General features: G+C 47.2%; 1 protein-coding gene across 11 annotated transcripts in view; it reads left to right on the forward strand.

Moving 5' to 3' along the window:
* Nucleotides 1–4485: 4485 nt before the first annotated feature.
* LOC119970222 (beta-amyrin 11-oxidase-like) overlaps nucleotides 4486–12007 on the forward strand; it is a 161898-nt gene continuing 154376 nt past the window's right edge. For 3 of the 11 annotated variants that reach the window (XM_038804485.1, XM_038804488.1, XM_038804493.1), the window contains exons 1-2: nucleotides 4488–4703; nucleotides 11671–11895. In XM_038804485.1, coding sequence (XP_038660413.1) covers nucleotides 11700–11895 — 196 coding nt within the window. In that variant the 5' untranslated portion in view covers nucleotides 4488–4703; nucleotides 11671–11699. Of the gene's footprint in view, nucleotides 4704–11670; nucleotides 11896–12007 lie in introns of all 11 variants that reach the window. The other 8 variants (XM_038804490.1, XM_038804487.1, XM_038804489.1 and 5 more) reach the window with 4 other exon arrangements.

Here is a 12007-nt window from a genome sequence, read left to right on the forward strand (position 1 = left end):
TGACGATACGACCATAGTGGGCCGGATCTCGAATAACGACAAGTCAGAATACAGGAGGGCGATAGAGAAACTAGTGGAGTGGTGCAGTGACAACAATCTATCCCTCAATGCCAGCAAAACTAAAGAGCTGGTCATTGACTTCAGGAAGCAAAGTACTGTACACACCCCTGTCAGCATCAATGAGGCCAAGGTGGAGATGGTTAGCAAGTTCAAATTCCTAGAGGTACACGCCTCCAAAAATCTGTCCTGGTCCACCCACGTCGACGCTACCACCAGGAAAGCACAACAGCGCCTAAACCTCCTCAGGAAACTAAGGAAATTCGGCATGACCACGTTAACTCTTACCAACTTTTACAGATGGACCATAGAAAGCATCCTATCTGGCTGCATCACAGCCTGGTATGGCAACTGCTCGGCCCAAGACCGCAAGAAACTTCAGAGAGTCGTGAACTCAGCCTAGTCCATCACACGAGCCTGCCTCCCATCCATTGACTCCATCTACACCTCCCGCTGACTGGGGAAAGCGGGCAGCATAATCAAAGATCCCTCCCACCCGGCTTACTCACTCTTCCAACTTCTTCCATTGGGCAGGAGATACAATAGTCTGAGAACACGCACGAACAGACTCAAAAACAGCTTCTTTCCCGCTGTTACCAGACTTCTAAACAACCCTCTTATGGATTGACCTGATTAACACTACACCCCTGTATGCTTCACCCAATGCCGGTGGTAATGTAGTTACATTGTGTACCTTGTGTTGCCCTATTACGCACTTATTTTCTTTTCATGTAGAAAAATACTTTTCACTGTATCTCGGTACACGTGACAATAAACAATATCCAATCCATTCATTCTTCACTACAAGTTCAGTGACTCCCAAAACAACCTTGAGTACTTTCTACTTTCTGGAAAGATTCTATTCCATTCTCTGTTTTCCTGTCTCCATCACATATGTCCTGACAATGCCACCTTCCATACTAGTGTTTCCGATATATCTTTCTTTCTTCTCAACCAGGATTTCCCCTCCACCATGGTTTACAGGGCCCTCAGTTATTTTCTTCCATTTTCCCAGAAATGGCTCTCTCTCCTCCCTTCTTTCCAGAACCAAGATAGGGTTTTGCTTATTTTCACCTTCACATTCAATGAATCATTACATTTTTCTTGCCTTCCACCCTATAATAGGCCCTCCCTTTTATTGCATCCCCACCTCTTTCCCTGCCTCTTTACTTGATTAAAACCGGTTCCAGTTCTGATGAAAGGTCATCGACCTGAAATTTTAACTCTGTTTCTCTTTCCACAACGTTGACTCAAATGCAGAACATTTTCAGCACTTTGTGGTGTATGAATATGGCAGAAGATTAATCAAACGGACCTTGGTCTTTTTTCCTCCAGCAGTTCCTATATTCCTTTATAAAACACATACACTTAATGTGACCAAATACTCAGCATTCAGATAGTGATATTCCAAGACACAACCTCAAACTTAGGCAATAATTCTCCCTTTCAAAAAAGATTGATTTATTTTGAACTAGTTCCTGGAAAACATTGAGTCACCTTGGGATAAAAATTTAGTTGAGGAGCTCCAAAATTATATTACAAATTCTGTTTTGAGGTGAATGCGAGTGTGCTTATTTGAGTTACAAAGAAAATTGGGCATAGGTAGGGTGGTCTTTTGAAGGGTTGGTGCAGACTCGATGGGATGAGTGGCTTCCTTCTGTCATTAGAGGTTCTATGATTCTATTTATTTTTGAACTGTAGTTACTGAAGGAAACGTACAGAGATCTCTCAATAACAATTAAATAAATCTTACAACACCAGGTTAAAGCCCAAGAGGTTTGTTTCAAACATTAGCTTTCGGAGCACTGCTCCTTCCTCAGGTGAATGAAGAGGTATATTCCAGAAACATATATATAGACAAATTCAAAGATGCCAGACAATGCTTGGAATGCAAGCATTTGCAGGTAATCAAGTCTCTACAAATCCAGAGATAGGGGTAACCCTAGGTTAAAGAGGTGTGAATTGTCTCAAGCCAGGACAGTGGTAGGATTTTGCAAGCCCAGGCCAGATGGTGGGGGATGACTGTAATGCGACATGAATCCCAGGTCCCAGTTGAGGCTGCACTCATGTGTGCGGAACTTGGCTATAAGTTTCTGCTCAGCAATTCTGCGTTGTTGCGCGTCCTGAAGGCCGCCTTGGAGAACGCTTACCCCGAGATTAGAGGCTGAATGCCCTTGACTGCTGAAGTGTTCCCCGACTGGAAGGGAACATTCCTGCCTGGTGATTGTCGCACGATGCTCGTTCATTCATTGTTGCAGCGTCTGCATGGTCTCGCCAATTTAACACGCTTCGGGACATCTTTTCCTGCAGCATATGAGGTAGACAACGTTGGCCGAGTCGCACAAGTATGTACCGCGTACCTGGTGGGTGGTTTTCTCACGTGTAATGGTGGTATCCATGTCAATGATCTGGCACGTCATGCAGAGATTTCTATGCAGGGTTGTGTGGTGTTGTGGTCGCTGTTCTGAAGGCTGGGTAGTTTTCTGCAAACAATGGTTTGTTTGAGGTTGCGCGGTTGTTTGAAGGCAAGTAGTGGGGGTGTGGGGATGACCTTGGCAAGATGTTCATCTTCATCGATGATGTGTTGAAGGCTGCGAAGAAGATGTCGTAGTTTCTCCGCTCCAGGAAAGTACTGGACGACGAAGGGTACCCTGTCGGTTGTGTCCCGTCTTCTGAGGAGGTCGATGCAGTTTTTTGCTGTGCCGCGTTGGAACTGTCGATGAGTTGGGTTACGGGTATAGGTGGATACGTGGGTTTGAGTAGAGTGATCATTGCTCGGCACAACATCGAGCGTGTACAACATGCTGTACTGTTCTAAAGTTTCTAAAGAAAATGAAAATCGCTTATTGTCATGAGTAGGCTTCAATGAAGTTACTGTGAAAAGCCCCTAGTCGCCACATTCCGGCGCCTGTCCGGGGAGGCTGGTACGGGAATCGAACCGTGCTGCTGGCCTGCTTGGTCTGCTGTAAAAGCCAGCGATTTAGCCGCGTGAGCTAAACCAGCCCCTTGTGTGTGTCCAGATGTGTGTGTCCAAGAATGCAACTGATTTTGGAGAGTAGTCCATGGTGAGTCTGATGGTGGGATGGAACTTATTGATGTCATCGTGTAGTCGTTTCAGTGATTCTTCGCCGTGGGTCCAAAGCAAAAAAATGTCATCGATGTATCTGGTGTATAACGTCGGTTGAAGGTCCTGTGCAGTGAGGAAGTCTTGTTCAAACTTGTGCATGAAGATGTTGGCATATTGAGGTGCGACTTTGGTCCCCATGGCAGTTCCGTGCGTCTGGATGAAGAACTTGTTGTCGAAGGTGAAGACGTTGTGATCCAGAATGAAGCAGATGCGTTGCAGAACTGCGTCTGGAAATTGGCAGAACTCATCAACAAGTTTGTTCCCTCAGCACTGCATTGAAGTGTGTTCAACGCACAAGAGTGGTGCTTGAACTGACAATTTTTTGCCTTGGTGGTAAGAGTGCTGCTGTTGAGTCAACCTGACAGTCACTTCAGGGCTCACTGTGACATTCCATAGAACCATAGAATTCCATAGAATTCCCGCTCGCCTGGCGGCTGGGGGACCTGTTGGTGTGTGAGGAGAAGGAGAGGAAGCGGGAGACTCACTGCTCCTGAGGAGGAGGACCGCTTTGACAAAGAGTCATTGGACTCGAAACGTTAACTCTTTTCTCTCTCTACAGATGCTGCCAGACCTGCTGAGATTTTCCAGCATTTTCTCTTTCGCACAGAATTCCTACAGTGCAGGAGGCCATTTGCCCCATTGGGTCTGTACCAACCCTCTGAAAGAGCACCCTACCTCGGCCCACTCCTGCACCCTAACCGCATAATCCCGTAACCCCACATAACCTTCACATATTTGGACACTAAGTGGACAATCCACCTAACCTGCACATTTTTGGACAATGGAAGGAAACCGGAGAATTCAGAGGAAACCCACACAGACACAGGGGAAACGTGCAAACTCCACACCGTCACCTGAGGCTGGAATTGAATCTGGGTCTCTGGAGCTGTGAGGCAGCCACGCTGCCCCATCCTGCCCCACCCAAGGAGTGTCAATCTATTTCACTCTGGGGCCCTTTCACTCCTTCACACCTGATTTGTACCACATAGATTTAGTCATTGCCAAACTGCAGTGAGTTTTCGAAAATGTTAAACTTGGGAGTGTGAAGGCAGGAAAAGTGTGGCTTTATAAAGTCCCTCAAAACTTAACGTTCAACTAGGAATAATGAAGTAAATGGTCAATACACACATTTATTCTAGCAGAACAGTGCGCAGTTGGTCTGTTAAGGTCGTCGGTTGACAGTACAGGGGCAGGGAGACGGTTGAGGGAGGGGCAGGTCCCGAGCCTTTGTCTGATTGGACAGCTCTTCCATCAATCACCCTGATTAACCAATGACGGAGGGGCTGGTGTGGGTCACACCTGCCCAGGTGCGTTGGGAGGCGGGAGCGGCGGTGAGGTGAGGCCGCGGGGGTGGAAGAGACACGATAGGCGGTTCCTGAGGGGAGGAGACAGGCAGGCAGGGGACCTGCTGGTGTGTGAGGAGAAGTAGAGGAAGCGGGAGATTCACTGCTCCTGAGAAGGAGGGCCAGGGCCCGCCGCTCGGTCAGTAGCTGAGGAGGACGGTCACTCGGCAGATAAGGTGAGGATTGGGCGGCGGGGGTGGTCTCCGAATGCTCACCCAGGCCCCGTCTTTCCTTCTCCATCTTCCCGTGCATCCCTGTTCATTGCTGGGAGAGTGCTCCTCTGAGCGACCCCCACACTCTGAGCACTTTACTAGAAACTGGAGAAGCACAGTTCTTGCAACATCTGCACCGCGGCAAATTAAAGTTTAATCCCTTATACCCAACTAATTAACTCGTCTTCTGCAAAGATACCCTGCACTTAGCTGATTGATTTTCGAGCTACTTTATTCCGGCAAGGAGCATTTAATTCGGGCAGCACTTGTTTGATTTTTCTGACTTTGAATTAAATGGTCTGAAAGTGAAAGCTACCTGATTTTACTTCTGCCCGTGAAACATTTGCCTGTCTGTTTATTTTTTTTCTACCAATGGGACTTATCTGTACTGCATGATGAAATTGTAATGCTATTTTGAGATGTGGTTAACTAATGGGATGACTTGTAAATTAACTGTTACGCACTGAATAACTGGTGGAACCTGGTCATTTTGTTAAACCTTGGTTTGGTTCGTTGGTTGCACTCCCATCTAAGTCCAAAGATCATGCATGGTTCCAATTCCACTCAGTGATTTAAGCATTGCTGAGGGGGTGCTGCCTTGTCAGAGAATGAGCCATTGTTTTTGAGCATGCAAATGGAGTCTCAGTTTAAAGTCCAGGAGAGGATTCTTAGTCTGGCTAGCATTAATTCCTCCAACAAAACAAATTAACTATTGAATTGCCATTCTTGTTGTGCAGATTTGCCCCTCCTGTTCAATGGTATTACATTTTAAAATACCTCTTGTCATTCTATGATTACATTGCTGGCTTCTGCTTTTGCAAAAAAAATGCAGGGATATATTAACAAAATAAAGAACAAGTGTTTATGAAGAAGGAAGGAACTTCTGTTTGCAGAGCCCATTACACAATCTTGGCATCCTGAAGTGTTTTGCAGCCAATGAAATAAGAGATTCTTTGTTTGCATTAAATACAGAATATCATAGAATTTACAATACAGAAGGAGGCCATTTGGCCCATTGAGTCTGTGCTGGCCATTGGAAAGTGCACCCTGCTTAAGCCCACACCTCCACCCTATCCCTGTAACCCACAAACCCACCTAATCTTTTTAGACACAGGGGCAATTTATTATACCTCCCTGTCAGATTTCAGTTGTGTGGTAGTTTGGGTTTTTCTTTTTGTCATTCCTGTTGTTTCAGGTTGAGCTGCCTAAGCCTTTCCTGTCACCATCAATATAATTTTTATTGATGGGCAGAATTGGGTAGTTTGTTTCGCTTCCATAGATAACAGTCCATGCTGCATCTTTTGGACATGACTGTTGCTTCAGTTGGGAAGTTGGCACAGGCGGTGTTTGTGATTGTACTTTTCACTTGGATCTGCATTTATTGTAAACTAATTGTAAAATTTAACTTCTGATGCTGCTTTTGATGTCAAAAGTTTGTAAGGTGTGGTTTTAGTTTGTGAATTGTAATACTGTACTTTTATTTTTGTTCAATGCAATGATTAAATTTCAACTTTTGCATAAGAGTGGGTGTGACCTTGTGTTTGGATATTTAAATGTCGCCAAGCCTTTTGATTTGAAAGGATCTTCTCACTGGTGACTTGTTATTTAACAAACCTAGTTTCCATATTGTTTGTGGAAAGTATCTGTGAAAACTCTGTATGGAACCTCACTTGAGGCTCACTTGTGTTAAGATTGAACTGCATCATCGTACTCTAGATTCCTTGCTTGCACTTGCATTGAGCAAGATCCAGGGTAATGGTATACCCTCTACCTAAATTCTCTCATCACTGGGTTTCTTTCATCACTGGGTTTAGTGATAGCACCGGATATTCACCTAGATTGGTCAACGTTAAATGATATTTATCTCTATGCATATGTGTTGTCATTATGCTTCGTCACTTCCTACTTGGCAGCTATATATTGCCTCTGTAAACATAGAATTAGCTTCCCTGTGTATGTTGATAAGAGCTGACTCTCCTGCTTGCTGCTGCCTTCATTTTACAGCACTGATATGTCACCTGTTTTGCTGGAATCCTGATCGACACCTGCAGCAATACTAGAATTGTCATTCACTCCACTTCTCATCCTGCTTTTTAAAGCCTATCTCGTTCAGGGAATTTACCTTTTTTAAAAATTATTTTTATTCACATTTTTCATAATTTTAATCATACAAAAGGGAAACAATAACAACCCCAAAAAATAAAAAAGGAAACTCTTTTCATCCCACTCAACAGTAACAGACTTCCGAAAGTGCATAATAAACAAATCCCCCCCCCCCCCCCCGCCCCGCCCGCCCACCAGCTTAAACTTCACCTTCTCCAGGGTCAAAAAAACTCCAGCAGTTCCCCCTGCCATGCCGAGGCACAGGTTGGAGAGACTGACCCCCAACCCAACAAGACTTGCCTGCGATCGATCAGCGAGGCGAAGGCTAAAATATCCGCCTCCGCTCCTGTCTGCAACTCAGGCCGGTCCAACACCCTGGTCTAGGCGCCTGGGCTCCACATCCATGTGTAAGGCCCCCCGAGATTGTGCTAAATACTGTCCACCAAAACCTTTCTAGCTTCAGACAGGACCAAAACATATGAATGTGAATTGCGGGGTCCCTCGCACATTGCTCACAGACAGCCTCCACCTTCTCGAACAGCTGGCTCACCCTTAATTTTGTGAGGACTACCTGATGTACGACATTCAGCTGCATCATCCCTAGCCTCGCGCACTAGGTGGAGGCATTCGCCCTCCGCACGCAGTATGTCACACCACAATCCCTCTTCCATCGCCCTCAATTTCCTGATTCCTCCTCTCATCCACCTCTGAAACCTTACATCCATTCACCCCGGCTGGAAGCTATGATCCCCCCCCCCCCCCCCCCCTCCTGCCGACCTGGCCCCCAGCCTAAAATGTTACCTGAACTGTCCAGATCTTCAATGTGGCCATGAACCATCAGACTCGCCAAGTATCTTCCTGGAGCCATCGGAAGTGGCGCCATTGCCAGCTCCTGCAACCCCAACCCCCTACACGAACCTTCCTCCATCTTAACCAACTTCTCTGCGTTGGCTCCCCAACAGTAGTACAATAAGCTTCGGAGGCCTAGGCCCCCCCCCTGCCCTTTGCACACTCTGTAGGACTACCCTCCGAATGCCACCTCTCTTTCCCCCCCCCCCCCAAGATAAACGAGGACCCCCCCCCCCCCAAGATAAACGAGGAGATCAATTTGTCCACCCCTTGAAGAAGGACTTTGATTAAAAAGATCAGCGGGCATCGGAAGAAAAGTAGGAATTGCGGCAACACGTTCATTTTAACTGCCCGCACCCGGCCTGCCAACGACAGAGAGGTTGTGTCACCTTGACAAATGGCATTCACCTCCGCACCAAACTAGTAAAATTGTATTTTCGGAGCCCTTCCCAATCCCGGGCCACCTGCACCCCAAATACCTAAAGCAGGTTGCCGCCAAACGAAATGCCCCCTCCCCCGCCCCGACTCCCAGCTGGGGGACCCATGAAATACTCGTTCTTGCCTAAATTCAGTTTATACCCCGAGAACATCCCGAATCTTTGAAGCAGCTCCATTATGCTCTCCATTGACTCACCCGGTTCCGAGATATATAATAGCAGACCATCGGCGTATAAGGACAACCTATTATACTTTCCATCCCACTCATTATCCCCTTCCATAGCCCCAAGCTCCTTATCGCGGTGGCCAACGGCTCTAAAACCAATGCAAGCAGCGGGGAGGGGGGGAGAAGAGATCATAAGGCACCCCTGCCTCATACCCCGGTGCAGTGCAAAGTACCCCAAATTCGCACTATTAGTGTGAACATTCGCCATCGGCTCCTTGTACAACAGCCGCACCCACACCTCAAACCTCGGTCCAATTTCAAATCTTTCCAATGACCGTATCAAGTAACCCCACTCTACCCAATCAAATGCCTTCTCTGCGTCCAGTGCCACCAGCACCTCCGTCTCCTTTCCCTCTGCCGGAGACATGATCACATTAAGCAACCTCGTGTTCGAGAACAGCTGCCTCCCCTTCACAAACCCCGTCTGGTCCTCCCTAATCACCTTCGGAAAACATCCCCCCCCCCCCCCCCCCCCCCCCAAAACCACCACCACGTTCAGTAGGGATATGGGCCTAAAGGACCCACACTCCCACTGGATCCTTATCCTTTTAGCGGCAGCGAAATCGAAGCCTGCTCCATTGTATGGCAAGGCACCCCTGCCTATCGCATCCTCGAACATTCCCACCATCAGTGCTGCCAACTTGTACTTAAATTTCTTGTAGAATTCGACTGGGAAACTGTTAGGCCCTGCTGCCTTCCCTGCCTGCATCCCCTCAATCGCCTCCTTCACCTCCTGCTCCCCTACCGTTCCCTCCAAGCCTGCTCTATCCTCCTCACCCAACTTTGGATACTCCCTCATCTCCAGTTCCTCCCCCTGTGATTCAGACCTATATAGCTCCTTTATAAAACTCTTTGAATACTTTATAGATCTCCTCTGGGGCCACCACCAACTTCCCCATCCTGTCCCTCGCCTGAACTGTCTCCCTTGCCACCACCTCCCTCTGGAACTGGCCGGCCAACATACGCCTTGTCTTCTCCCTGTGCTTATAGGCTGCTCCCCTCACCCTTCTCTACTGGTGCATCGCTTTCCCTGTGGAAAACCACCTCCAGACTCTATATCAATTTTTCGCTCTCGCTCTCTGTCCTCGTCCATGGACAAGATCACCCCCCCCCCCCCCCCCTCCCTCCCTCCCTCACTACTGTCTTCAGAGCCTCCCAAACCACTGAATGCAAAACCTCCCCTACGCGATTAAGGCCCACGTATTCCTCGATCACCTTCCTGATCTTATCACAAATACTCTGGTCCCCTAGCAACCCTACTATAAGTTATAACAAAAGTAAACTACCCTTTTCCATTCAGCCAACCCAAATACCCTGCTGTTTCTCTCTTTCCCCCCCCCCCCCCACCCCCACCCAAAAAAATACACAACAAATAACAGCCCAAAACGAGAAATAAAGAAAAGACATAGCCCCATCCCCTCAGTCCAAGTCCCAGTCCTTCGGCCTTCACTAATGTCTCCACCACTCCCACCGTCTCAAAGTAAAAGTTTTAGGTCGCCCTAAGCTTCGCTGGGTAGACCACGCCAAATCCCACACCGGTACTGTAGAGTGCTGCTTTCACCCGTCCAATGGCTGCATGTCTTCTCACCAGCTCTACCATCAAATCTTGGTATATTCAAAAACCAATGCCTTCCCACTTCACCTCACATCTTTGCTTCGTCCAGGACCTTCTCTTTGACATGATACTTGTGAATGCAAATTATAACTGCCCTTGGTGGCTTGTTTGCGTTCGGCTTGGGCCTGAGCTACTGATGAGCCCTGTCCAGCTCCTATCGGGAAGATTCTTCCCCCTCCCCTAACAACTCTACCAATATCTTCACAAAGTACTCAGTCGGCCTCGGATTCTCCATCCCCTCAGACGCGAGGCCCACAATTCGTAAATTCTGCCGCCTCGACCTGCTCTCCAGATCCTCCACCTTGGCTCTGAGTCTTTTGTTGGTCTCCATCACCCTCCAGCTCCTCGCCCATCGCGGTGAACTGGCCACTGCTGCGACAGAGCTTCCTCACCCCCCTTCAACTTCAGCTCGAGCTCCAAATCCCGGCCGATTTATCTTCAACGCTGCTGCCTTCACCGGAGCAATCGCCTCCTCCACCCACTCCCTCATTGCAGCCATTGCCACCTTTTGCAGCACCTCCATGTGCTTAGTAAGCTGCCTCTTGAATTCTCCGTTCATCACCTCGGTCAGAGTCTCCACTGTGAGGGGTGCGGCACCATCCAGCGATACAGCCTCCACCATCTTTCCTGCTGCTGGGCTGACCTATTCAGTCGACTTTCACTCAACCCTTCTTCCCAGTGGCTTTTTTCTGGGTCTTAGACATTCCACACCTTCCTTGCGCTTTCCTGCACCAACTTGTTCAAAAACTGCCCCTGGAAAATAAGCTCCAAAAAACAGAGACTCGAGCAGAAGCTGCCCAACGTGCGACTTCCACCAGACGTCCCAGGGAGTTCACCCTGGCTCACCTTGGCTCAATGTTGTGGACTCGCGCCTCTCTGTAAAGATCTTAGCACTTAAAGTTAAGCTGGTACTTAAACTGCACGGAGCTAGAGTCCTTTGGATGAGGCATTAAACTAAGGCCACCATCTTCCCTTAGCTGGAATAAGAATAGGGGAGCTCTGATATGCTGGCTAACAATATTCTGTCAACCAGCAGTAAAATCAATAATCTGGTTATTGCATTGCTGTTTCTGGGACCGTGTGTGTGTGAATTGGCTGCATGAGGTTTGCACTATTAAAGTGACTAGTTGTGGTAGTATGGATATGAGCACTGCCATTGGTGCAGAGCACTGGCTTCCCGTTAGCTCTGGCTGGTCATGTGCCTCTCGTCCGATTGGTTGGGGCTAGTCATGTGACTGCTCTCCAATTGGTCGAGAGGCAAGTAGGCCCCGCTTCCGAGGCGGGGTATAAGTACCCAGAGTTCCCGGCGGTCGGCCTTTCTCTGTAGTCGACCACCGGGCTAACAACTAGCTGATTAAAGCCACAGTTCGGATCCTAATTGTGTCTTGAGTCAAATTGATGGTACATCACTAGTCACCATTAATTGATTGTAAATTGTTTTGGGACATGCTGAGGTTGTTAAAGAAGTTATATAGATGCAGGTTCTGACCATTTTCCATGTGTCTTTAATTTCCTCCTCTTCCAAATTTCTTCATGAAACTATGAATTTATGTTGACATTCGCTGATTAGCTTCTGGTTTTGTGGGAGCTGGATTATTACAAAAGTAGAACTTAACTAAGTTAAAGAAAAATGTCAGTTGGAATGACAGTTGTATAATTTTATCAGTGGTTTTAAATAATACCTTTTTTCATATTTTCAGGAAGATTATTGCACAACAATCTGAGCACAATGTCTCAGATCCAGATTCCTGGAAGTTCGGGCTATGCTTTAATGAGTGATAAATCATTAGAATTCTATAAAGATCCTATGCATTTTTGCAACAGTCGAATTCATAGCTATGGAAGTAGAATTTTCCAAGCACGTCTCCTCAACAAACCAACTTTATTTGTGTGTTCTGTGAAAGGAATGAAAGAATTGCTGTGTGGTAAGTATTAACCTGTTGAAACGTGCTGGAGGTTTCAATTGTTGTTGACTGTCGAGGAATTATGAGTTGTGTTATACCAAACAGGATCATAAACTGACTACGTGCTAATACT

This window comes from Scyliorhinus canicula, chromosome 8 (assembly GCF_902713615.1).
Source record: "Scyliorhinus canicula chromosome 8, sScyCan1.1, whole genome shotgun sequence".
Classification (NCBI taxonomy): domain Eukaryota; kingdom Metazoa; phylum Chordata; class Chondrichthyes; order Carcharhiniformes; family Scyliorhinidae; genus Scyliorhinus; species Scyliorhinus canicula.